The following is a 26,518-nucleotide window of genomic DNA, read 5'->3' as shown; positions in this document are numbered from 1 at the left end:
GCACAAACATGGTGCTTTGAAGTCACTGTTTCCACAGTGCCACAGTGTGTGGCAAGTGCAAGTTATGTGAATCTGGACTTCTGAGAAACAGAGGTCAGATGAATTAGCATCTAGTGCAATATACAAGGAAATGTGCACAAGATCTATTGGGACAAACACTGGTGAAGGAGAATGGAGAGAGCTGAGGGGGAATCAAGTCTGATACCTGTGAACCAGAGGCAGGAAAGAGGGTTGAGCAGTGCAGGTTTTTTGGGAAAAAAAATTCATCTGGCAAGATTACTGGGAGAATTCTCAAGCCAAAGAATTCCCAGTGAGCCAAATCCTGCATCCCCTTGAGATGAAGATGTTTGCCATACTTGTTTATTGGCTAAGAGCAGCTGCTGGAAACCATGACATCTGAATAACATGGTGGGTGAAACTGAGAAGGCAGCAGGTGGAGCCATTTTTCAATTACATTTCTCACATTAGAGCTGAGGTACACATTCTCATAGCCATCACAGAAGTAAAAGAATATGTGATTGGACAGTTTGAGGAGAACAGGAATTGTAGAAAGGAAAGGGATATTAAGTTTAATATCTGCTGACCCCTAACCTTGGCTAGTGTTGGAGAAGAGCATAAAATCCTGGTGATTGTCCTTAAATATTATCCTACAAAGAAATCTTCCCAAGTTATCATAAATAGAATAGTCTCTGATAACATTATTTTATATCACCCTCACTTTTTTTAAAAACAAAAAATGGGATTAGTGTCATGTTAGGCTGTTGCCTGTTACACTAACATTCCCATATGGGTACTAGGTCAAGAGCAGCTGCTCAACTTCTAATGATCCAGCTTCCTGCTAATGGCCTGGGAAAGCAATGGAGAATGGCCCAATTGCTTGGTCCCCTGTACTCACCTGGAGACAAGGAAGAGACCCCTGGCTTCAGACAGGCCCACGCCCCGACATTGGGACCATTTGGGGAGTGAACCAGTGGATGGAAGATATTCTCTCTGTAATTCTTTCAAATAAATAAAAAAGTGAATCTTTAAAAGCATAAAAGATTAATAGTTTGCTGAGGTAAAATTGCTATTGAACAAAATATACACACTGTAAGGATATAATTTTATTGTTAAGTACGAATATATTCATGAAACTTTTTACCACAATCAAAATTGTGATCATATCTCAATCCAAGCAAGCACATTGTTCTGCTATTGTAAATTGGTTTCCATTTTGTAGACTTATATAGAAGTTGAATCATAAAGCATGAATTTTTTGATCTGTTTTCATTAAGCATCTTTTGAGGTTTAACCACGTGAAAGCATTTATCCATACTTAATTTTTGGCTAAACAAAATTCCGTTGAATGGATATACCACGATTTATTTTCTCTTCCGTTTCTCTGTAGTATTTGTCAATACTTGTATTATGTTTCTACTTTTGTTTGCTTTCTACAATATAAACAATATCAGGGTAGGGATTTTCGTTGTATGCTGTTGTAACCAGATATAGAATATATACTTATTGTTCACACCAGAGGTAATCTGTATGTAAATGTATGCAAACCTAATGCTCTGTGTCTTGCTTTGGGCCTGTTTTTTAGGACAGCGCCAACAGTTTTCTGTGATATTGATGTTTTATTCATTTATCCCATAAAGCAACATTGGGTTAGCTGGCCATAGATTGCATTTGGAAATCATCACTGAAATTTCAATAACTTTTTCTTCTTAGATGTGTTCTGTTTCATACTTTTATCCATACTTTTATCAGTGAAATTAAATTATGGGAGTATGTTGGTGATCTGGGATGGGTGGGAGGTTGGGTGGGGCTTTTCCCTTTGTTTTTTTCCCTGACCCCAGATACAGGGTATAATGATATTGATGTGGAAACAATGGTATTACCCACTTTCACCCTGTAGCCCTTGACACTTTGTTCCCTAATCAACTAAGTAAGAATATTAAAAAAATTTAAAAAAAAATTATGGGAGTAAAATTGAACTTTTAACAAATACCTGTATTCAGTGACATTTTGTGGTATAACGAATTGGTTTATGCAGAATTTATGATTCTAGCCTTGGCAATCCTAATGGTTATTAAAAAATGAATCAGTCATGGATGATGATAATAAAGACTGGATTAATTAAGATAATTGCTAGTTTTAAATAATCAAAATTTCACTGTTTTGAAAGAAATGCATTGTTTTGCACTGTTTGCCGTGTGTGTGAGTGAGCGAGCTACTGAGAGAGAATTCTGCTCACTGAAATATGCAAACGTTGTTTGTTTCAGGATCAGATTTGCAAGTTTGTCTCCCCAAGGGCCCGACATGCTGTTCGAGAAAGATGGAGGAAAAATACCAACTAACAGCCCGCTTGAACATGGAACAACTGCTTCAGTCTGCCAGTATGGAGCTCAAGTTCCTAATTATTCAGAATGCTGCGGTTTTCCAAGGTGAGTTCTTAGGATCATTTTAGATGTGTTGCTCAGTGGCACCATTATTTGGGTACTAGGCTTTTAAATGCTAAGTATAATTTATAAATTACCATTCCAGAACTAATGCTTGATACACTTCCACCCACCCACCCCCTTCTCAGTGAGAGCTCTTGGTTAAGGAAAAACACAGTTTTTAGAGAAGCTTGATTTCAGTCTTTCAAAAAGTAAGTATTGTCAGAAATCATGGTTTACCTATATGTGAATGTTATATATTTCTGCAGATACACAAAAGGAAACCAATTTTTTTTACAACTTTTTATCTGCAGAAATATACTGCTTTCAGCTAGTCCCTAAGACTTGCTTAAAAATCAAAAGTGGTTTCCCATGCCCTGAACCCACTTTTCTCAGGAGTGAGTTAGATACTTGTGGACTACCTTTGAACTCCTTCTGACCACTAGGACCTTTGAAGAGGGAGAAACTGGCTTGTTGGCTGGACTTTGTCTTCGTGTGTGTGAGTGGCTACTTCTGTCTTTGTCAGTCTTGGTTCTTAGCATGACTGTGTATGACTGAAGAACCTCTAGAGTGGATAGCAAGTCAGATTTCTCCTAGCCAGCTTGTAGGATTAGCATAGGAACATGGGGAGGAACTCATTCACTTTCAAACCCCAGGTAGGGATGAGGGCGATGGTGATGGCAGGGTGGTTGCGATCATGTTGAGCACACAAAGCACTTAGTTACATGTTTAATGTGCTTTGTATGTATAGAGCCATTTTGTCTTGGTAAGATTCCTGTGAATAGGTAATAGTATCTACATGTTAATGATGAAACCCAAAGGAAGAAAATGGTTAACTGTTTCAAGACCATGTAACTAGTAAATGGTAAAGGCAGCATTTGAGCTTGAGTGGCCCAATTGATAGGGTCTGTGATGTTAACTACACACAAGCACAGCCTCCTATTAGTGGGAGCATTCATTTTGGATATTGGGACTTTCTTCTGTATCTCTTCAATCAGAGAAGCCACTGCCGTTTTGTTGCCCTCATACTGACAGTGTTGAGGTCAGGTAGAAAAATAACACTTTTGAGCACTTGACATTACAAAGCTTCAGATTCATGGCACTTGTACAAGGAACCTCTTTGAAATGTGAGGCAGGTTGATTATAGCTTGTTTTGTGTATTGTAATGAAATTCTTAGAATTAGCTAAGAAATTATTCAAATTGCCTAATAAAGCATACATTCAGAACAGTTGCTTGGGTCAAAGCCTCAGGGGATGCTAGGTTGATTATAGAAAGTACAACATAAAAAGTTGCAGTGTTTGTTAACCTACTTATGCAGTCACCCTCTTGTGAAGAGTTTGTTGAAACTAACAGTTTGGCGAAAGAAGGAATAATTTAGGCTGATTTTTAAAATACATGTACCATTCATGTAGTTCTCAGATTTGTTTTGGAGTTAATCTGTTGCTGAAAGTGGGGTGATGCAAAGTGATATGAGAATTGGGTTGAAGTAGAGAGCAGAATCTTTCCCTTTGGGGCATCCGCGTATTGGTTAATTCCTAAAACAACCAAACGCACAGATACTTACTACCTGACAACCATTTTCTCACTGTAGTGGAGTGTTAGAACGATGGCACTGACATTCCAGCATGTACAGGAGCTTCAGGTAGCTTTCTGAGGAGCCTTGGTGTACTCATGCTTAACTCTGCTCAGGCCTGTACTATCAATACTGCTTTTTGTTTGTTTAATGTTTGGAACAGGGCCCGGCATGATGGCCTAGTGGCTAAATCGTCACCTTGCAAGCCCCAGCATTCCATATGGGCACTAATTAGTGTCCCAGCTTCTCCACTTCCCATCCAGCTCCCTGCTTGTGGCCTGGGAAAGCAGTAGAGGACAGCACAAGGCCTTTGGATCCTGTGTCCATGCAGGAGACTCAGCAGAAGCTTCTGGCTCCTGGTTTCGAATTGGCTTAGCTCCGGCCCTTGTGACCACTTGGAGAGTGAACCCGCAGACAGAACATCTTTCTTTCTGTATCTCCTTCTCTATAAATCTACTTCACAATAAAAATAAACTTAAAAATAAATGTTTGGAACAAAAGACTAGGAGATGTTCTGAATATATTTTGCTACGCTTGGCTTCAGCATATGGCTTCTGTAGCATGGAAGCAAAGTACAAGTCATGTGAACAGATAGTGGGACACAGGTGCAGCATCTGTGGTTGCATCGTGAGCCTCTCCTCTTGCTTCTCGCTCTGGCTCGCTTTTTCTCAAATTGCAGAGGTGGGGTAAAGGATCAGCCCAGCAGAGGGACTTGGAGGCACCTAATTGATGTGTGAGCCCATTCTTGCTGGTGCCCTTGCCTTGTGACCCTTGGAAACTCAGTCTTCATCTTGTTTGTTTCTCCTTCCTTGTTTTCCTGCCCTACTTTTAGAAAAAAAAAATAAATCCCTCACCAGAAAACAAATTAAGCATAACCTCAGAGCCCCCATATTTGTTCTTGTAACAAACATTCTGAGAGGTAAAACTTAAAACCAGGGGTCACTACAGGATGAGGTGTTATTAATTGCTAAGAAAAAAATGAGAATTTCCATTTGTTTTCTTTTTTAAGCCTACTACTTATTCCAGATAATTGAATGAGGAGGGGCACAGTTGTTTTCTTTCTGTAAAATAATTCCCTCCCCAAGATTATTCTATACAAGATTATTGAGAAAATTTTCCCAGTGCTGTGCTTGTAAGATGTTTGATGTGAAAACTTTGGTGAGCTATTTGCTCTATCACGTGATGCTGGAGAAAGCTTATCTTGATCTTGGCCTAGATCCACAGTCTCTGTAGCATTCCTACCCAAGTCCACATTGGGAGTATTTAAGGAAGCGGTGCTTTCTGCAAATCTGTGCACAGTTCCACGAGCGATGCCTCCTCCTTCAATTCGGGTTTTGGTGTCTTCATTTCAGGAAGCCTTTGCCCTCATAAATGAGCCTTGAGCCCTCTGCTACAGTGCCAGGAGTGCTCTGTTGCTAATGTTTTGATAATGATTGAAACATTAGAAAAGTTGCTCTTTATTTCCATCTTTGCATTGCCTCGTTTTCCTAAATTTAATTTACTTAGACGTTCTTAGTAAAACGGGACAGCACGATCATTTTTTGTTGTTGTTTCTGCTTAATTAATTCTCTTTGAGAAACTCCACTGAAAGTAGATTTGCTTTTCTCCCTCTTTTTTCTTCTCCTCTACCTTGTAATAATTATCCTGATAATAAAAGGAAAGATTTATGAAGAGCCTAATAAATGATGCTTACTTTTACATAATCATCTCATTACATTTTTCCAACAGCCTTATGAGGTCTGTATTGTAATTATCACCGTTTTACAGATGAGGAAACTCATTTATGCCACAGCTTCTTCCAAGCCATCATGGGACACAGTCTTTCCTGTCCTTTGTGTACATGAGGTAAAACAGAGTTAGCCTTTAAGGATTTGTGTCCTGCTGAAGAGAAATGAGACGAGAGTTCGGAGTTTTCCGTCACATTGCCAAATACTCCATACCTTCAGGCCCTGAGTTGTGTTTTCATTGCAGAATTTCACTGTGATGTCCAACCTTGCAAAATCAGGAAACAATTGCAGCATGTTCAAGTGCTTTTTGTCCTTTTTCCCCAATATATGATTATTCTAATCCTCCTCAAAGGTGCCACGGACTTTGAGTGAGACCAGATTCTTCAGAATACAGCCATATTTGCTTTTGTTCTGGAAGTTGCCTGTGCTGTAGCTTGAACTTTTTTGTAAGATTTATTTATTTTTATTGGAAAGTCAGATATTCAGAGAGAAGGAGACACAGAGGAAGATCTTCAGTTCATTGATTCACTCCCCACGTGACTGCAATGGCCGGAGCTGCGCAAATCTGGAGCCAGGAGCCAGGAGCGTCCTCCAGGTCTTCCACACAGGTGTAGGGTCCCAAGGCTTTGGGCTGTCCTCGACTGCTTTCCCAGGCTACAAGCAGGGAGCTGGATAGGAAGCGGGGCTGCCAGTATTACAACCGACACCCATATGGAATCCTGGTGCATGCAAGGCCAGGACTTTAGCCGCTAGGCTATGGCACTGGGCCCTGTATCTTGAACTCTTTATGAGAAAGGGAAAATAGTAAGTAAAAAATAGCTCTGTACACCTGAACTGCCATGGAACTCCTGCTTGTATAGTTGACTCACCTAAGAGTGCTTTGGATGGTTACTTAGGGTCGCAGATAGTTCTGAATTAACAGTCCTGACTGGCTTGATTTTCTGCTTTGTAGCTAATAGGAGATAAGCAGTAGAATAGGGCTTGGAGAACTCTGAGTGGGAGGTACACATAAGCTGCAAGAAGTCACAAGTGACCCTATGGGTAAAGGCCATAAAAAATGGATTTAAGAGCTTAGCAAATGTAGCAGCCAGGGGTATTTACTAGAGCTGTATACCCCGCATGCCTCAAGTAGCCCCTTATTGTAAGAACTCCAGCACGTTCCTAATGACAGCTGTGAATCAATAAGCAAAGATGAGACATGTTTATTGTTCTTAGTGATTCCTTCTTGGGATAGTTTAGAACAATGAAAGAAACACTGGACTTAGAGCCAGAAAGTTCCCAAGTTCTAGTTCTGGGTCCACCTTTTTCGGTTTTCTGGTTTGGGGCAGTTATTTAGACTTTGCCTCAGGCTTGTCATCTGTGAAATGGCAGTACAAGTTGCAGTCCTGCTCTTCTGGTAGAGACAGTGTATGTGAAAGTGTCTTCAAAAGTGCAAAGCACCACCTGCCTGCATTATCAAGGCAGCTCATTTATGGATATTAATCTAGACAAAGATGGAGTTGATGACACGCTTGAACAACTTTTCCACATAAAGATTACGCGAATGCAAGCAGCTGGCAGTGCACGAGTGAGAAAATACTTAGGCAAAGGAGTCTGTGAGAAAGAGACTCATCTTATGCCCCCCAGAGTGTGAAGCTGTGCTGTATGAGATGTGCTGCCTGGAGCAGTGCCTTTGTTCTGGCTCCTGAAGTTTCTCTTCCCGCCATGTATCTGGTCTGTTTCCTACACACAGGCAAGCAACTAGATGAGAAATAGTGTGTTAGGGTCAAACCATGTTTTCCTTATGTTTTCTGTTTCCACATCCTTGTGTCAGTGAGAGGATAAAGTTGGGTCTCAACTAGAGACCTTTACCCGGTGCTCACCCAGCACAGGTCCGCCTGCCTGCTGCGGAGACGGCAAGGAGCCTTTGCACATGGCCAGGCAGGAGAGAGTCCTGTGCTTTCTCTGTTGCTGCTCTCCTGTATTTTGTGTCCGTCTGCTCTTGGCAGTTCTTACATTTTTTCTGTCACATTCTTGCCTTTCCCACTCCTCCTATATAAAATTGACCTTGGTTAGAACACCCTTTTCCATCAGCTCACAGCAATTTTTCCCATCATTTCTGCTTGAAATGACCATTTAGGACATTATTCAACCAAGGCCTTTTTTTTTCCTTTTTGTTTGTTTCAAAGCTAATATGTGATGAAGTAATTGCTTGAATATTGAGAGTCAATCATTTAGTTGTTAATTTAGTTTTCATAACAGGGAGAATTTTAAGGGAGTCCAGGGCAGTTTTTCTCCATCTCACAACTGTTTTCCCCTCGAGTGGTCTGACAGTTGTCCTGCCATGCTCCAGTTCTGTACAGATCAAGTCACACTGAGTCGCTGCATCACACTGCTGGTGATTTGACCCACAGCCCTTTCTTCATTGAAAAATAATGTATAGGACAGAATAATTGCATTGATGTCCAATCAGAACTTCATCCTCCAGGGCTAAATGTAATAACATTAAACAGAATGGAAGAGTTTTAGGAACATGCGCCATGACCATGAGTGAATTATATATACTCAGAATGTAAATTATTCATCAAACCACTCATCTGTAGGCAAAACTCTAGTAATCCCATTATAAAATGGTGAGTTTCTCATCAGAGCCCAGAAGATGCTGGCTTTAATTAGTGGACTTTTATTGCACTGACTGCAAGAGATATTTGGTTACTTAAAAAAAATGCAGTCCTTTTAACTATTAGTTTCACTGGGGGAACAACAAGAAACCGGGTGTTTAAAATCATGGCTGTCTTCAAGGAAGAACTTTTTGGATTCAGTTGAATTTCAAAGTTCAATGGCTGTAGCTGAGACAGAAGCAGGGGGAGTTGTAAGCCCTGCACATGTCCTGTATCAGTTCAGAAAAGTGAGTCACTGGGATGCAAACTGTTTCCTTTAGAGGCTCAGCGTGCAGTTAGACAGCTGTGAGCCAACCATAAGGTGAGAAGACGGTGCAGATCAACTCCATTATCCCAGTTCAGAGTAAAGGGCTTTGAGCACACGCCCTCTTGCTGCCCTCAGCACTGCCCTAGCCTTCTCCCTAGTGGACCCAACAGAGCAAATTCAAGGCTATCATTGCCCCTGGCCTCTAGAAGCCTCTAAGAAAAATCACACTTTGGCTCACCACCTCTCTGCCGCTTGGATGTACTTACTTTCTGGATACCTGTGTTCCTCCTGCCCTTTCTCACTGAGGAAGGCGACGCAATACCTGATGCATTGGGCATGATGAAGCATATGTTAGAGAAATTTGCTTTATCCTGCTAGTAGATAGTGGGTATCAACAGTTTACCTCTATTTGGACAACTTGGAACTGGTTGTGATGAGATTAAAAATACCTTTCCTCTTTTGCCTGTGGCAACCTTCCAGTGGTGGAATTTAATGATTATGGGGGCAAGCACTTGAGGTCCTGTATGCTGGATTTGAATGAGTCTGGGTGGGTTAGGCAGGCTTGTATGGGGACATCAGGTAAATGAACCAGTGGACAGAAGATATATTCATTCATTTCTCTGTGTGTGTGTCTTTCTGTCTGTCTCCCTCTTTCTAACTCTGATTTTCAAGATAAAATTTGTTTTTAAGAGGGTTCAAGCAGATGAGGGCTGAGAAGTCACTGCTGTGCTAACCTCTGGGACTCAAATGCACAGTTAGCTATTGCTTTGTTATTCCCAACTAGTGTATTTATAACATCATTAGTATGAAATACAGTCTCTTTGATGCATTGAGTATCACATATCTGGCACAAGCACATGTGTAAATGGTTTTATTAATATTGTAATATAACATACTCTAATGTCTGTCTAGTTATAATTTCATCCTTCAGAGATAATTGTGTGTAGCATTTTTGTATGTTTCCTCCTTTTCGCAGTATGTATATCTGTATTGAAAACTGTGTAGCATAGTTTCTCAATGGTCCCCTAGTGGTCTGAATGAGTTAATGTAGTCACTTGTTCTAACCAGTTAATGGGAGCCTCTGATTTCATTAGGGTGCATTAGGAAAGGAAGCCACCCCCCTCCAAAATAAAAAATAAGTGAAAAAGGTTGGAAAAAATTAGAGGTTTTATGATGTCTCCTTCCTTTGGTTGAAGGTTTTGAGCATTATTAGTTCTGGATCTGATGAACTGAAATGTAATGATTGGATTAGACCCGGGTCCATTCTGTTCCTTCTCCTGAGAACGTGTGTTTTTCCTTTCAAGCAATTACCAGGTTTACAGTGGTACATGTATATGAGTAGTTATTTGATTAACATTAGTTTCCTTTACCAGAAAATGAGCTCTCTGTGTATAGGGCCTGTGTCTATTTTATCACATTTTTGATCCCTGGGTGATACAGTAGACAGTCAATGTTTGAGTGAACTGTCACTTGTGTGCCCTTTCTCCCCTCCACATACAATTATGACAAGCAGTATTCACAGAAGCAGATTTCCAACTGAAACCCTTCTCCTACAACAACCACCACTATGACCAGATGGAGATGATGAACCTGTTGCTTGCAGTATTTACTTGTAGGTTTTAAAACATGCCAAAATACAACGTTTTTAAAATCTAGCTAGTGGGTTGGTGCTTTCCCATTGAGATGGAACCTTTCTGTCTCCTGAGGTCTCTACCCCTGTTTCTGACCTCAGCATTCCCAGGCTTCTGGTTGTCTTTACCTGCAGTCTAACCTAGGCTCTTCTTAGAACAGTGTTTGAATGAGGTTTGGTGTCACAGATTTGCATCCTGTGATCAAGAATCATGGGGATGGTGACACATAACGACCCATCCAAAAGCACTTAATGTGTCCTTCTATCCTTTCTCAATAACCTGACGGAATAAGAAACTAACTTTTCATGAATGTCTCTTACAGAACAGGGAAACATGTTTGTACTTATTTTGTCTTACTATCATCCTTTCAAAAAAGGATAGTAACTCTACAGGGAAACTGAGTTTGGTTATAGGTAATCTAGTCTACTGCTGAAATAATAGAACTGCCTGGCTCTAGAATGTAAAATTCTTAATTTTATGCTTTTCTCGTATGTTGTTATCATGTGTTTTCCCTGAAAACGATTGCTAGTTCCTCTAATTTGGGGATCATTCTTATAACCTTATCTTGAGTTATATAGAATTTTATGTTTCACATTTTGGTGGAAGGCAAATGGCAAAAATATACAGACTTGGGAGTAAAAACAATCCTGAATTCAAATACTCCTGTTACTCACTTGTCCTGTAACTCCCTTTCATAAACTGGGAATAATGATTTACAGGCTTTCAGACTTGTGAAAATGAAACCTAAATAATGTCAAACATTTGCCACATGCTTTGGCTAACAGTATAATAGGTGTGGAAAAAATTATAATAATGAGACCCTTGATTTTTTTGAAGAAGATGAATTCTTACATCTACCCATAATGGTACTTCCTTTAATCAATACTAATTCATTATAATTTGATCTAGATTTAGGAATTTGGTCAGATGTAAGTTTGACTAAAGCTGGCTCAAGTTGAAAAAAGAACTTAAATGAACACTTAATTATTATTAATCCATACCCTTCTATTAATAAAAGTTGAAGTTGCCTTCAGTGTATCAAAAAGATAGAAATAATACTCATGTGACTAAATATCACTGCAGTTTAATATTAGCACAATTAATCCTTAATTCTCAGGATAAATTTCTGGAACTGGAGTTTCTCGGTCAAAAATTATACAATTTAAAAAATTTCTTAAATTTTTTTCCGTTTGATTTTTCACCAAGTCTGTACATTCTTTCATTTTTAGTAGCGATGTTTGTTTTCCTAAACATTTGCCATTTTGTAATAATTCCAATTGGGTTAAAAAATCATATTTGTATTTGGTTGCTAGGGAGATTTGTTGATCATTTAAATGTTTTGTAATTTTTCTCTAGTATTTTGTTATTTTTACTAAGAATAGACATGCACTGTTCTTTTTTAGTTGACCTTTTGTTTTCTTATTGATTTGTAACAACTCTATATATTTCAGCATGGTGCCCAGTTTTATGTTATTAATTGCTTTTACTGATGTTAATTCAATTGTTCATTTTTGATTGGGAGGTTAAAATAGTTTCAGTAAATTGTTTCTATATTGTTGGTTGGTTTCCAGCATATTCTTTGATACTGTATTAATTAATTAACATTAGCCTTTGCACAAATCAGAGATACATTCTTCTTCCTGTTCTGTCACCAGCCATGGGAAAATGAGTAAGTAATATCAAAGGTCTGAGTTTTGTTTTTGTTACACACAAGGTGACAGCACCTGACCTGCCAAGATACCAGAGTTTTTGAGGATCAAAAGGGGTAATGTATATGAAAAGACTTTGAAAGTTTAAATAATTACTGTACTTGTTCTTCAATTATTCTATGACATCTTCAATCTGAGTGAGTTCATGTCTCCTATACTGACATCAGTGTTAACCTTTCATTCCCATGGGTCTGAAACCTTTCTAAGCACTTAATAGGAAGTAATGTTGTTCTAGAAATACATTGGAGCCTGTGTTCTGGTCATTGGACTGGAGCTTGGAGGGTGTGAAAGGTTGCCTGTCCGGAGTGTGGATCCTGGGCATCCTTCCCACCTCTCCAACTGGGAAAATGGGCCCCAGAACAGTTCCTTGATTTAGGATGTGTGTTTACATCCATAATGCCCTGGCTTTGGAAGGGTAGGTAACCTAAGAAACCCGGGCAGGAAGGCCAAAATGTCTGTTACTGTGCAGGAGAGAAGTTAGTGGGAGAAAAACCCCAAAGCCTTCTGTCAACATTTCTGTTCTTTGGGGAATTGAAAAAAAAAATACTCTTTCTAGCAGTTAACATTGTAAACAAATACACAGGCCTATCAGATAAACCAGTGGCTTTGCATTGTTTTGTGGTATACAGTTTGGAATGTTGTTTATGGGGAAAGCCTTTTTTTTTATTGTGAACTGACCATAATTCTCCCTTTCTAAATTCCAGATTTAAAAAAAAAATCAGTGGCAGGAAAAACAATTAAAGTATCTCATGCATCAAAGTAATCATTAGTGGAAAAACGAAGTATGTTCTTTCTGACAATCTCTGCCAGATGGTTGAGATGGCTTGTAGTGGAAGAAACAGCTTAAATGATGCAGATATTATTTCAAATATAACCTTGAGGGTTTTAGTTTCGGTTTTAATAGGAGGGCAAGATAGTATATACTTTCATAAATTATGCTTTCTTGAAGGTCAGGAGCCTCTGGAAAGTTAATGAAGTTAGACATTTGAGCTCATTTGGGTCATTTAAATGAAGGAGAAATGAACTAAATTTACTAAAAGCCTACCATGTACTTCTAGACTTGAGTCATCTTTATGGCGATAATAATACTTTTAAATATTGTTATCCCCATTTCACAGATGTGAAATGTTAAGGGCTCTTAAGCAATTTGTTCAAGGCCACATAATCCAAAAGTGTTAGTATTAAGTTTCTAACTTCAAAGTCATTGCTCTTTTCATCAAGCTACATTGGCTCTTGGATGGAGAAGATAAAAATAAACTTTAATAACTCATTAAATGATCATAATAGATTTTAGAAAGTAGAAAGTAGTACTGTTAAGAATCTCTACTGTAATGGAGAAGTAAACAAATTACTCCAAGAATGGCCCCAAACTTTTATTTGGCAGAGGGCTTCAAATTCCATTGATGTGAAACAATTGTCTGTAGGGACATACTAGTGTGAGTAAATTGTACCCTGAGTATTCTAATGGCAGTGTGGCAGCCTCTTCTATTGCCTCATAAAGACTCACATACACAACACACCCTTCAGAGTTCATTTTAGTACTTTTGAGTCTGACATCTGAAGGGGCTGCTACCCCTACAGACTCAATCTGGCCAGATGTTATTATTTTGCACTACATTTAATTTCTTCCTGCCAAAGATCTGGACTTCTTTTCACTGATAAAGATCAGGGGAAATTGTCTGGTATTTACAAAATCCCATTCAGGCGTATCTGTTACAATGTTCACTTAGCAAAGTTTATTAGATTATTAGGGCTTTAAACCCTTGGGCTGTTTCGTTATTGATATTTAAAAAAGAAAAACCCAAACATCCTCAACAAATTTAAGTGGTATAATTAGACCCTGGACTTGTCTTACAGGCATTTTAGAATTATGAAAATGATTTAAATGGTATTTGCTTCCTGAGAAACTTGCTGTATTTCACAGGCATGAAAAGAAAGTGGTTATGCTCTTTTGGTCTCCTGAGTTAATGGAGAAAGTGATATCTGGAACTGAAATAAATTTGCTGTGCTTGTATGGCAAAATTACTCACATAAATAGTTAGCCATACCACACAGGGGCCTTTCTTTCTTGGTTAAAATGCAGTCACTACAGTATTGGAGAACATGTGGGTCAGTCATTTCTTTGCTTATGAAATCCACTTAGAATAATGACATTCTTTAAGCTCTGATTTTTGCTTGTCCATTTTTATTAGACAAAGAAGATAACAATGAAAGCATTCAGTATTTTCAATGCATAATTAATTATGCTTTTAATACACTGAAGCTCCCAACTCCCCAACATGCTTTTCCAGCAATGATCATATTTTCAAGCATTTCCAATTGAAAGTTGGTGGCACTCTTGTTCTTTTCTCTATTGTGTGAATGTTGTAGACATTGCAGGGTTGAGATGATGACCTAACTTAATCAAAAATATGGAGCTAAGGAGCCAGTGGCTAATCTGGAACTTTAACTAATGAGATGTACATTGGGAGAGAGCAGCTAACGAAAAAAAATGTAATTCTGCTTATTTGTTTCGGAAAGTGGGGTGGAGTAGCTACTAATTCAGGCACCAAAGTTGTTGATCATGAAGCTTTGGTTGAAAAAGAGAACTATTTAAGAAAATTGAATGGAAGTCTTTATCACACATGCCAGGCCGCGCATTTTCTGTATTTTATATTACTTAGTGCCACATTAGGTTTTTTTTTTTTTTGAACCAAATTGTTAACATCCAATTGTTTAGAGACTGTTGGAAATATCTTACAATTAAGCAGGACCATATTTGAGCCTTTTCTCCTTATTTTGAAGGCTGTCAGAAGCTTTTTATCTGAAAACTGTGACAGTGCAAACTTATGTTTATATACTCAATATAAGTAATGAAATGGCAGAAGTGAATTCAAGGCTCAGGAGATAAATATTTTGTAAAAATTAATGATCTGGAATGAGTTCTCATTAACTTGGGCTCTGGTAATTTGGATATTGTGATAATTTGGCTTAGACGGAAGTTTAATTTCATCACGTTTATGAAGGAATCTGTTAAACAAATTGCTAAGCGCTTGTAACATTTCAGGAAGCCGTGTTTCACTTGCTTGAAGGGCTCAAGCAAGTCCATTAATTGGGACTGCTGATTAATGAGCTTTACTTATTAAGGCAAACCTGTTAGAACATCTACTTGGAAACACTTTGTTAGCATTCAGTTTGAGTTACTCTAGGTATGGAAAAATAATAAAAGGTGGTGTGCATTTTTTTAATGAATTCTGGGGGCTGGCATTATAGGACAGCAGCTAAAACTGCCACCTGTTATGTCAGTATCATGTATAGGTGCCAGTTAGTGTCCTGGCTTCTCTGCTTCCCATCCAGCTTCTTGCTGATGGTCTAGGAAAACTGCAGAGGATGGCCCAAGTGTTTGAGTCAGTGTACCACACGAGAGACCTGGAAGAAGCTCCTGGCTCCTGGATTTGTCCTGGCTTGGCACGCCGGTCATTGCAGCCATCAGAGGAGTGAATCAGCACACGGAAGATGTCTTTCTTTGCAGCTCTGACTTTGAAAATAAATACATCAGTACTTAAGCAAATGGATTGAGAAATAATTGCTTTGGGTTTGAATTGTGTTGTGTGGAGAAGTGTAATTCTCCGAATCCCCATTTCCTCACCTCTAAAATAGGAATGGGAATAGGACCCAACCTGACATGCCTGCAGTGAGGGGTGAATTACAAGGCTTGTAGAATTCAGATAGTACCTTGGAATAAGTAACTAGTACATATTAGCTGTTTGTTATTCTTGCAAAGCATTTGTAAACTGCACATTGATTAGACTGTCTTTTCTTCATCCATTCAGATCAGTGGGTATATTTTAGGAAACCATCCCATTTATTGAATTAGCTGTTCTTGATTTTCATGGATGGTCATGCATGCATGCGCACACATACACACACACATATGAGAGAAAAAAGAGAAGGTGAGGGAGACAGAAGTTTTCCTTCTTTCTATGCACCCCTCAGATGCCTGCAAGAGCCATGGCTGAGCTGGGGCTGAAACTGGAAGACAGGAGTGCAATCCAGGTCTTTCACATGGCTGCTGAAGAACTACGTGAGCCTTTAGCACTGCCTCCCAGGACCTGCAGAGCTGGGAAGCTGCAGTCAGGTGCCAAGGCCTAGAATTTCACCCAGGCACTCTGATGTGGAATGCAGATATCTTCACTGATAGGCAGAAGCCTGTCTCTGGTTTTTTTTTTTTTTTTTTTTTAGTTTGAGATGCCTGCCTGAAGGCAGTAACAATCAGTTAGAATCCTTGTTCTGTGGTTCAAATATACACAAGGATAAAGTCTCTTCAGTCTTCCAGAGAGAAGTCCTAATTGAGCAGGTTTTATGTTCAAAGCTTAGCCAGCGATGAGTTTCTGATTGAAGTTGTTATGGAGCCTGAAAACTACCCAGGTTATATATGTCTGCCTGTTTTATCACATTTGTCCTACTGATCAGGCTGCTTTATATAGATAATAGGTTTTAGAAGAGAAGTTACTAAAATTCTGATGTACATATATATATATCAGAATCTATCAGTGTATATACACACACATATATACACAGACACATATATGAAGCAAAGCATAAAAATCATGTGTGCATGCACACACATGGATTTTTTTTATAACAAGATGAAAATATATAGCCCACATTCAAAGCAGTCCTGATGAGGGATGGGCATTTGGCATGGTGGCTAAAATGACTATTGGAACACCTGTATCCCATATTGGAGAGTGTGGGTGTCAGCCCTGCTATGCTGCTGATGCAAGTTTCCTGATCATGTACACCTGGGATGCAGCAGTGTTGGCTCACACACATGCTAGGGTCACGGCCACCCACCTGGGAGAACAGATTGAATTTTAGCTTGTGGCCTTGGTCCAGCCAAGTCGCTGCTGTGGTAGACATTTGTGTAGAGAGTCTGTGAACAGGAACTCTGTCTTTGCCTCTCAAGTATTTTTTCTTAAAGTGATGTGGTGATAAAGGATTATGTATATTTCTTTGAATTGTTTTCAAGTATGGATTGATTCAGGTAGGGTCATTTGTAATCATAGGATGGATTTGAACTTAAAAAATTGTATGTGATTTTGTATCTGAGAGCCCTCCTAAGATCTTTTCCTGTTGGGACCAATAGAAATTCAGCTCAGAGAATATGGCTTCAATTATCTTCGTGGGTCCTTTGTAATTCAGACTGGATTAGACAGGGGGAGAGTGAGTGAGAGTGTGCGTGTGTGCGCATGCGCGCACGTGCTGTATGTTTTTTTCACTCCCGTTGTGTGGTCTAGTGACAATATCATTGCACTGGGAATAAGAAGATATGGCTGTGACTCTATCATGACTCACTGGATGGCCTTGAGCAATTAATTCCATTTCTCTGGGCTTTAGTTTTCTCATACATAAACTGTGGGGTTAGAGCAGATAATTTTCCACAGTGCCTTGCAGCTGAGTCTGAGTTTTTAAAAATCAAACCCACCTTTTTGCCTGTAAGAATCTGGGCTGCTATGGATATCTGCCTGACAGGAGGGTAATGAAACTTTGCAGTTTTTTTTTTTTTTTTTTTGGAGTGGTGGTGGGGGTGCACCAGACAGACTAAAGGCTGTAATTGTTAGCCTATCCAGCTATCAGGAGTTTGATTTTTTTAAAGATTTATTCATTTTATTACAGCCAGATATACACAGAGGAGGAGAGACATTTTCTGTCCGATGATTCACTCCCCAAGTGAGCTGCAATGGCCAGTGCTGTGCCGATCCGAAGCCGGGAACCAGGAACCTCTTCCAGGTCTCCCACGTGGTGCAGGGTCCCAATGCATTGGGCCATCCTCAACTGCTTTCCCAGGCCACAAGCAGGGAGGTAGATGGGAAGTGGAGCTGCCGGGATTAGAACCGGCGCCCATATGGGATCCCGGTGCTTTCAAGGTGAGGACTTCGGCCGCTAGGCCACGCCGCCGGGCCCCAGGAGTTTGATTTTTGAAAGCACTAAATTCTGTATTAGAGGGAAAAAAATGTGGAAGCTCTGGGTTATTTATCGTTATTTACAATTCTCCATTCTTAACTGTCAGTGTCAAAGGCTCCGTCAACATAAGCACGTCAAATCAGGTTAGCTTTAATCAGTTTAGTGATAGCTAAGTCACAAATATATCAAATAGCCAATCATAATACAGGAGTCCTCTAAAATCCAACTGAATTATTTATTTTGTTCTGATGAAAATGTCTTGGTTTTATTTGGTTTTCTTTGAAGAACTTGATTCGGCTTGAAGTCTGGAAGATAAAAGATCAGTGATTGTCTCTCAGATTTTTATTTTGCCTTCCTCCAAGGCTTTTCATTTTTCACAAGCCGTTGTTAGCACTTCTAAGTCAAGGTGAGATAACTGATTTTTTTTATCCTAGGGGTTTAAGCATGTGTGAAAAACTTTTAGCTTTGATTTCTTGTTCTTTTTCTTTTTTCATGTGGAAGCTGTGTGGCTTTGAGATAACCATTTGCCCTGTCTGAGCCTCATTTTCTTTGCCTGTAAAATGGGAATACTAGTCTTTGATCAAAATGAGACTTGGATATGCTAATTTTCCATACAAGGGGTTATCTTTATCCTTCATTTTAGAATAATCATTTAGATTTTCTTACGGAGGTCTGGCTTTGACTTAACGGATATGAACTTCAGCTTTGTAAATCAAGGTTTTTTTTATTTTATGTGATATGCTTATATATTACCCCAGAATTTTTTTTTTGTCCAGAGTCTTAAAGAAATGAAGGATTCCATCGACTTAAAATTTTTTTTTTCACTGAAAAACAAGAGCGGTTTTCCAGTGACACATGAGCATTGCAAATCACTAAATTCAGCTCTAAAATATTTAAGTACGAAATGCATTTGGCAGCAGTGAGATAGAGTAGGACAGTGGGCAGCTGGCAGTGGGAAGTCAGCAAGAAGAGAAGATGAAGAAGAAGACATTTGAAATATAGCTGTCCTGTCCAGTTATTCCCTTGTCAGTCTCTGTAGTCATGTCTAACCTGCACCGCATGCTTTTTCTTCTTTTCTCAGTCGCCTTTAATACAGACTGTGAAAGTGTAGCGGAAATGTGCTTTTGTCCTTACAAGAAAGTCGCATGGACCTTCTCAGAATTACTTTTGTTTTTTTTTTTTTTTCCACTGAGCCAGTCTGAGACCCTGATTACCAGCATAGAAAGAGGAAAGAAGAGATAAATGCCTGGTGCCAGAGCAGAACACAAAGGAAGAAAGATCAGAGAACTGAGAAGTGTGCAGGGAGAACGTTTGAGTAGAGGAACATGGCCACTAGCAGAAGGAAGTGTTTCAGGTTTACCTCCTGAATTATCTCATGTTGAAGTTGAGTCATGGGTAATTAAGTTTCGTGTGCTGAGGCCAATTTACATGTAGTGAGTATATACTGAGTGAAAGTGATGCTTATTGGTAACTGAAGCTGTGGGCCCAGCATGAGTTTCCAACTCCTAGTTGCAAGCCTGCTGCTGTTGAAAGGAGCTCAGCCCACCGAAAAGCCTTGGAATCAGAACATCTGGGGTCCAGTGCCACGGTGCTGCAGCAAGCTATCTGAATGAACTCTTCAGAGATACTTTCCCTGACCTGCAGGCTAGGCTGTGTTTCTCTCCGTTCTTTCTTGGTTCCATCTTGCCTGCCTCCCACCTTCGTTCCTCTATAGAAGAACCATACCAGAAATGGTGTGCCAGGGATGAACTGAACAATGACTGTTCCTATCATGGGATGGAAAGTAAGCAGAGATTTTGTAGTAAGGTCATTTCTATCTACCCCCTCATGCCGTGTTGGGGGTGGATATACACAGGTAGATTTTTTCCCCTGGATCTTTGTAAAACTTACTTTCTAAACTTTGGACATTTTATCTACAGAACGGAGCTACAGTATGTTCTGTCACTGTTAGTGACTGTGGGCATAAAATTGCAGAGTAGGCCAGAAGTTACTATACATATACTGATAAAGGGACTCTTAAGTTTGTGGTGTATAGTTGACATATATGGCTATTAAGCTGGGCGGTTAGCCTACCAGTTTAGATACCAATTAGAATTTTTATGGCCCATATCAGAGTCCCTGGGTTTGATTCCTGGCTCCTGACTTTAGCTGCCTGCTGATGCACATCCTGGAAGGCAGCAGTGATGGCTCAAGTGACTGGGTCCCTGCTACTCCCCTTGGGACACCTGGATTGAGTAATGGGCATTTGGGGAGTGAACCAGTGGATGGGAGCTCTCTATTTCTGTCTACTTCACGAATTAATGAAATGTGTGTGGATTTGTGCTCTTTTTACTTTCTACTTATTGAATATTATGGTTAGTGGTGTATTAAGCCTGTGATTATAGGATGGATTGAAATTTTTTTTTTTACTTTATAAATAGAAAGGAAAGGAGGGGGATTGAGTGAGGAAGGGAGGGAAGTGTGATTATTTTAGAATTGTACTGATGAAAACTGTACTTTTCTTTAATAATTAAAACAAACATACACAGAGCTATCTTGTAGGAAGTTTGAGTAAATTAACCTTTCTGAGCATTTTGATCCTTCACTGGAATCTATAGGTGAGCTGTAGTGAACCCCCAAATGTCCTTGAAATTGTATTATTTTTTGCATGTATTTTTTTTCTGGAGTGAAAGCACTTACTTTATGTCAGAATCTTAAAAGGGTCTGTACTGTTCAAACAGCTAAGAGCCACAGGAATAGCTAAATCTACAATTCCAAGCAACTAACTTGATGCCATGAAAAATCCTAGTTTGGACAAATATATTCCAGTTTATGATTATTTAATGGACTCAAATAAGTAGTTTCAGTTATTTTATCAGCACTAAACTCAAGATTCTCAGATTTAATAATACTCATTACAGTACTGATTGCTGGCATATTTTGCTACCACTCAGGTTTCTACTTGGCTTGAGGGAAGAACTATTATTTTTGATGTTGCCACCCATGTCCTATTAGAAAATGAGGCTATTTCATTCTTACCTGTGTGGCTTTTAGGGAGAGACTGGTTTTTAGCCTGCTGAATTAGAAGCTTTAGCCACATGTTTGTCAACTGAATATAATAAATACCCCCTGAAAGAGTCAAATAGCAAGAGCAGAGCTATAGCCCTGTGGAAGCATTAGGGGAGCAGTACCATTTAGGAATCCTGCTGTGTTTGACCCTAACCAGGCTACTTGTATACCATTTGGTTCTTCTGGGAAGTGACACAATTAAATCTCAACATCTGTAGAAATTCCACTCGGTTAAATACATTGAATTTTCTATTTCACTAAAGAGAAGTACAGATGCAGCTATCAGATTAAGAAGTATGGGCAGTTTAAAGATTTATTTTTATTGGAAAGGCAGATATACAGATAGAGAGGGAGATCTTCCTTCTGCTAATTTACTCCCCAAGTGGCCGCAACGGCCGGAGCTGAGCTGATCTGAAGCTAGGAGCCAAAAACTGCGTCTTCTAGATCTCCCATGCAGGTGCAGGGTTCCAAGGCTTTGGGTGGACCTCAACTGCTTTCCTAGGCCACAAGCAGGTTGCTGGATGGGAAGCAGGGCCACCAGGATTAGAACCGGTGCCCATATGGGATCCTGGTGCGTGCAAGGGGAGGACTTTAGTGTTAGGCTACTATGCTAGGCCCAGCATGGGCAGTTTTTCCAGGGAGAACAGGGGAATAGTTTCTTCAGTATGTTTTAGAATCCTATTCATTGCTGACACATGGAAGAAAAGACTGCTGACCATGTGGGTGGGCTTACTTTAATTTTTGGGAAGGGAACATCCTCCAGCCAACCATGTAGAATCATGGCTGATAAACCAGTACAGAGTAGGAAACAGAAGATAACAACTTTTATTTAGATGAGTCTTTCGCTAATATTGAGCCTCTTGGGCTAGCTACTCATTCCTTACTGGTTTCTACTTTTCCAGTAGCTAGTGGTCACCACATCCTATTGCTTATCTCTGTACCCCTTTTTGAAATGCCCTTATTTTAGTATTTTAGACCTCAACTCTGGCCTGATGTTTTTTTTTTTTAACCTAGTTTCCTAACTGGCTTCTCTGTCTCCAGATTTATAACATCCTTCTTGCACCCATCAATTTTAAAAGTGTACTAAAATACCACATTCTCTAGAACACCTTTCATGACTCTTCCCTCCACTGGATTGGGTTACCTTCCTCTGTGTCATATTGTTTTGTGCATTTTGGTTCATTGAAAAAAATAATACCCAATATTTACTGAGGGAGTAGTATATACTTAGAGTACTGTTCTCAGCTTATATGCATGAGTATTCAGCAACAGCTCTGTGAAGTAGATATGGTCACAACGTTGTTACAGGGATATGTACTATCCTTTGTCTCAAGTCGTACCTTCACCAGGCTCAAGGTTCTGCTGTGATCTGATGTCCTTCTGATACAGTGGCAAAAATGCCATTTGGACTGCTTGCTCTGCTTCCAATTCTAGCATCCTAGTAATGCGAAATTTAGAGGCAGCAGTGATGGCTCAGGTACTTGAGTCTCTGTCTCCCACTTGGGAAACCCAGGTTGAGTCTCAGGCTGCTGGCTTTGGCCTGGTCTACTGCCAGCTATTACAGGCATGTAGAAGACAACATCTTTCTCTCCCTCTTTTCCTCTCCTTTCTGTTTCAAATAAATAAAATCTAATGGATAACATAGGGCTTACCGTTAATCACAGTATACTGTACTAAATACAGTAGATTTATAGCTGCTCTTACCGTTGGTGGTGGGGATGATGGATATGTTCATTTGTTCCAGTATAGGGTTCATTTTACTATATATGCACATATTTTATCATGTGTTGTGTTTCATACTATACACAGCAAGATTTGTTTATAATAAATATTTAGAGTAAAATGCAAAAGTGATGAAAAAGTTCCCCATGTAGATCACCTTCTTTCTCTTACTGATGTTACCAACTACAAATATTATAAAGAGTTTGATATTCATGTCCTTTCTTACCCTTTCATGTGTGTTTGTGTACATACATACATGCATACATACATACATGCTCAAGCAGAGCAAGGCTTCAACTTCTCCATGTTTGCACCCACTGCTGCTTCCCAACATGCAGAAAGTACTGGCAATTTCCATAGCTCACTAGGGGACCACTGAATTTGTCATCCCAGAAGACCTACCAACCCTGAGCCATCTTTCTGCCAAATTGTGTTCTCCTTTTTTAGCATGCCAGAGGCCAAGGAACACCAAGTTCCTGACTCAACCCATTTAAGCTACATCAAACATAAGACCTGACCCCTGCTGTCACACTGCTGGCTTGAATTCAGGGGTATTTTTGGTTAGATGCCTCAAAAATCTTTTATATTTCTGTGACTGCCTGCCAGCTAACAACTATTTGGTGGGCACTGATCATACGCCAGGTCCCACTGGACATATTGGAACATGTACACAGTAGTATTTGTTATATTCTTCCAAAAAATGTAGGTCAATCTGTGGACATTATCTCTCTGTGTTTATTCTTTAATTAAGGGCTCACAAAAGAAATTCTTGTCTATGCTTTAAATTTTGGTTCAATAATATTTCACAAATAATCCCTTAAAGTGAGTTTGCTGATTGGTTTTTTTTTTTTTTTTTTTTTTTTTTTTTTTTTTTTTTTTTTTTTTTTTTTTTTTGGTCCCTTTCTATATAAATCACTTTCTCTATAGAAAAACATCAGATTCTGCTTTCACAGAGGGCAGGGAAATAAGTTGTTTACCATTTGTCACCATTTGACTCCCTTCACCCCTGTCCTCATTACAAACATCTCAGCCACCCAAGTGAAGTTTATTTAAACTCCCAAGCAATCCTTGCAAACAAGACCCCTACAGCTAAGGAGCTGAGGAAGAAAAGACTTGGATTGTCTGCCACTTCCCCATTTTCTCTACCAGGTTTCAGGTATTTCTTTTTCATATGTTAACTCACTACCCAGAGATTTTGCTTTCATTCCTGTCCTTTTCAGTCCTGTAGATTAGGAAAGTGGTCCCATAACAGCACAACCATCTCATAGCTGAGAGGAAGTTTTAGAGGGTGAAGAATGCAACCCCCGCCCAGCTCTGTGACTCCTCTATGTAACCTATGCTGGGGGGAATGATCAGTTGGTTTTGGAATGAAAAACTCTTCTAAGCAAGAATCCATTCCCTTCAGAGGCAGTCATTTAAGTTTTGGTCGGCTTTAATCGCTAGTTGTTTAGTTACTGGGCCAAAATCAATCTCCATGTAACTCTTCCACTATGTCTGCCGCTTACATGTGGGTAGGCGTCCATTTGGTGATTAGACTCCTAAACTGAAGTACCCAGAGTTAATGGACTGGTGCAGAACACAGGGTAGCGATCATGTCTTAACGGTCTACATATCATACTGTTACTGAGGGAGCCAACCTAGCAGCTACTCAATGTTGAACTTAGACTCGAGCCAAATACTCCAAGTTGTTGTCCCTGGCCTTGGGCCCATTTGGGGTTTTGGTAGTATATTAATATGACATCTTATTAAATTGGAGCCCACATTCTAGAGTTTCAGAATGGGTTAACCATCCTTTTCATCTTCGTCTGATTTGTAAATTTGATTAGTGTGCCATTTATGCCATCGTGTCAGTCATGGATAAAAATGCTTAAGAAAGCAAATCTCTTAGGCTGTCCGCTTAGAGACTTCCTTTGGGATTGACTTGAATCTGCTAACCAGCACCATTATATACAGCCATTAAATCAGGGAAGGAAACAGCCAGTGGTATTCTTTGGAATTCAGAGTAGTCAGTTTTGGGCACAAATGTTGGCTTGGGGGGGGGTGTGGAGCTGTTGAAATCCAGAAGCAGCCTACCCCCTGAATTCCTTGGTCTTTTAATCTAGTACTCCATCTTAAAAGGAAATGAAGTTAGTGTGGGGAGCCTTGGTGGGACTGCCTCTGCCTTTTTGAAATGTTCAGAAATGTTCTGCTTGATGATGGGTTGTGTTGATGTTAGACTGGTGAGATTATAATTTGTGACATGTACCACCTTTAAAGAATGCAAAGGCTTTGTTTTTTTCCTCACCTCTCCTGCACCTCCATACCTTTGCTTCTCTTTGTTTCCTTTTTCCCATGCAGGGCTCACTCTCTTCCCTATTCATTCAAAACAGTGCCCTGAGTTTTCCTAGGTGAAGAGTTACTTAGAGTGGTAATGGGTGCTAATGGGCTAGCATGCTTTTGACAATGTTTGCTTTTGAGCAGAGCCTAAATCCTAACTTGTGATTAGGATGCTGGTAATTTTGGTGTCCTACACGTGCCTAAAACCTTTTGTTGCTTTCTCTTAAACAGATGACTACGCGTTTAGAGTCCTCATATGGCTTTGTCCCAATTGTGTTGAAGGTGATTTCAAGCCAGGTTGATTAGCTAATTGCTTGTGGTCATCTGGTTTTTCAGTTGGCTATGTAGCATCCCTGAAGGTAATTAGTGCTTCCAGAGTTGGGAGAGAATTGGAGTTATTCATGTTCATGGCTTTTGGAGTGGGATCAGAGGCTCCTAGTTATGAGTCAGTCACTTGTACCTCAAAATGTTTGCTTGAGGATTGATGAGTTTCTTCAACAATTAAAAAAAAATCCATTATGGAGGAGCTTGATGTACACTTGCTTTCTCGAGTCACTTAGAGTGACCAGTTGTGTCCTAGATAAAGTGCAACAATCTCAGTGGTAGGAAATGGCTTTAAAAATATTGATAATTTTCTAAATGCTACTGCAGTTTCAATGATATCCCTCAACCAGTACACATAGTGGAGTGATTTTCAGCCAAATGTTCTGCAAAAATGTACGGAAAATATATTTTCATTCAAAATGTCTTTGTATGAAAATGTTACAGAAAGACCAGTGGCATCTGGCAATTCTGAAATTTAGAGTTCAACAGAACATCAGGCTGATTTCTCCCTTGTAGAAACAATGTTCCTGGGTGATTTATAGGACAGAGAATGACCACAGAACAGGTCAGGCCTCTGCCATTCCCCCATGAGCCTGGCATTTGTCAGTGTCAATCAGCGCTGCAATTCTCCCTGTGGCAGTTAAGGAAAGCTGAAAAGCATCTGCTTGTTTTAACTGTTTCTTGTTCATAATTAAATGGGAGCTGATGGTATCATCTTTGGACGATCCAGCTTGCGGGTGACATGTTTTTGCAGTGCAAATAAACAGTAGACTTGGGCCACTGCCAGCCTAGGGCTGGGAATCCTGGGCCCAGCCAGCTGTTGTATTCCAGTTGTTCCCATGCTGTTCAGGGTGGTCCTCAGATCCTTTGACATACTGGCTAGAGTATATAGCCTTCTGGAGAGCCCTTGATGTAGCGAGTCCTCCAGTCTTCTTATTTCTATCTTAGATTGGCTAATGCTGGAATTCATGGACGGCTAGAGAGAAAAGCCAGTTTTCTTCTCTGTCTTTCCAGTGATCAGACAAGCCCTATCTTCTGTTTTAGATGGGGGTGGACGGGTAGGCAGGATTGAATTCTTGGTTTGGAACATCATCTCACAAGAAGGGAGCAGGGCCTGAGATGAGCCCTGTCCCATTTCTCTCATCAGAGCTTCCAGTCTGCCTTCTCCACTTCCTGCTTTTAGTGAGTTTGAGT

General features: G+C 39.8%; 1 protein-coding gene across 1 annotated transcript in view; it reads left to right on the top strand.

The window, feature by feature from the left end:
• Positions 1-26,518, top strand: part of GPC3 (glypican 3) — a 383,088-nt gene that overhangs the window by 29,180 nt on the left and 327,390 nt on the right. The window contains exon 2 of the mRNA XM_004587718.3: positions 2,265-2,426. Coding sequence (XP_004587775.2) covers positions 2,265-2,426 — 162 coding nt within the window. The remainder of the gene's footprint in view (positions 1-2,264; positions 2,427-26,518) is intronic.

This window comes from Ochotona princeps, chromosome X, assembly GCF_030435755.1.
Source record: "Ochotona princeps isolate mOchPri1 chromosome X, mOchPri1.hap1, whole genome shotgun sequence".
Lineage (NCBI taxonomy): Eukaryota > Metazoa > Chordata > Mammalia > Lagomorpha > Ochotonidae > Ochotona > Ochotona princeps.
Note: the sequence above shows the minus strand (reverse complement) of the source record. Positions and strands in the feature narration are given on the sequence as shown.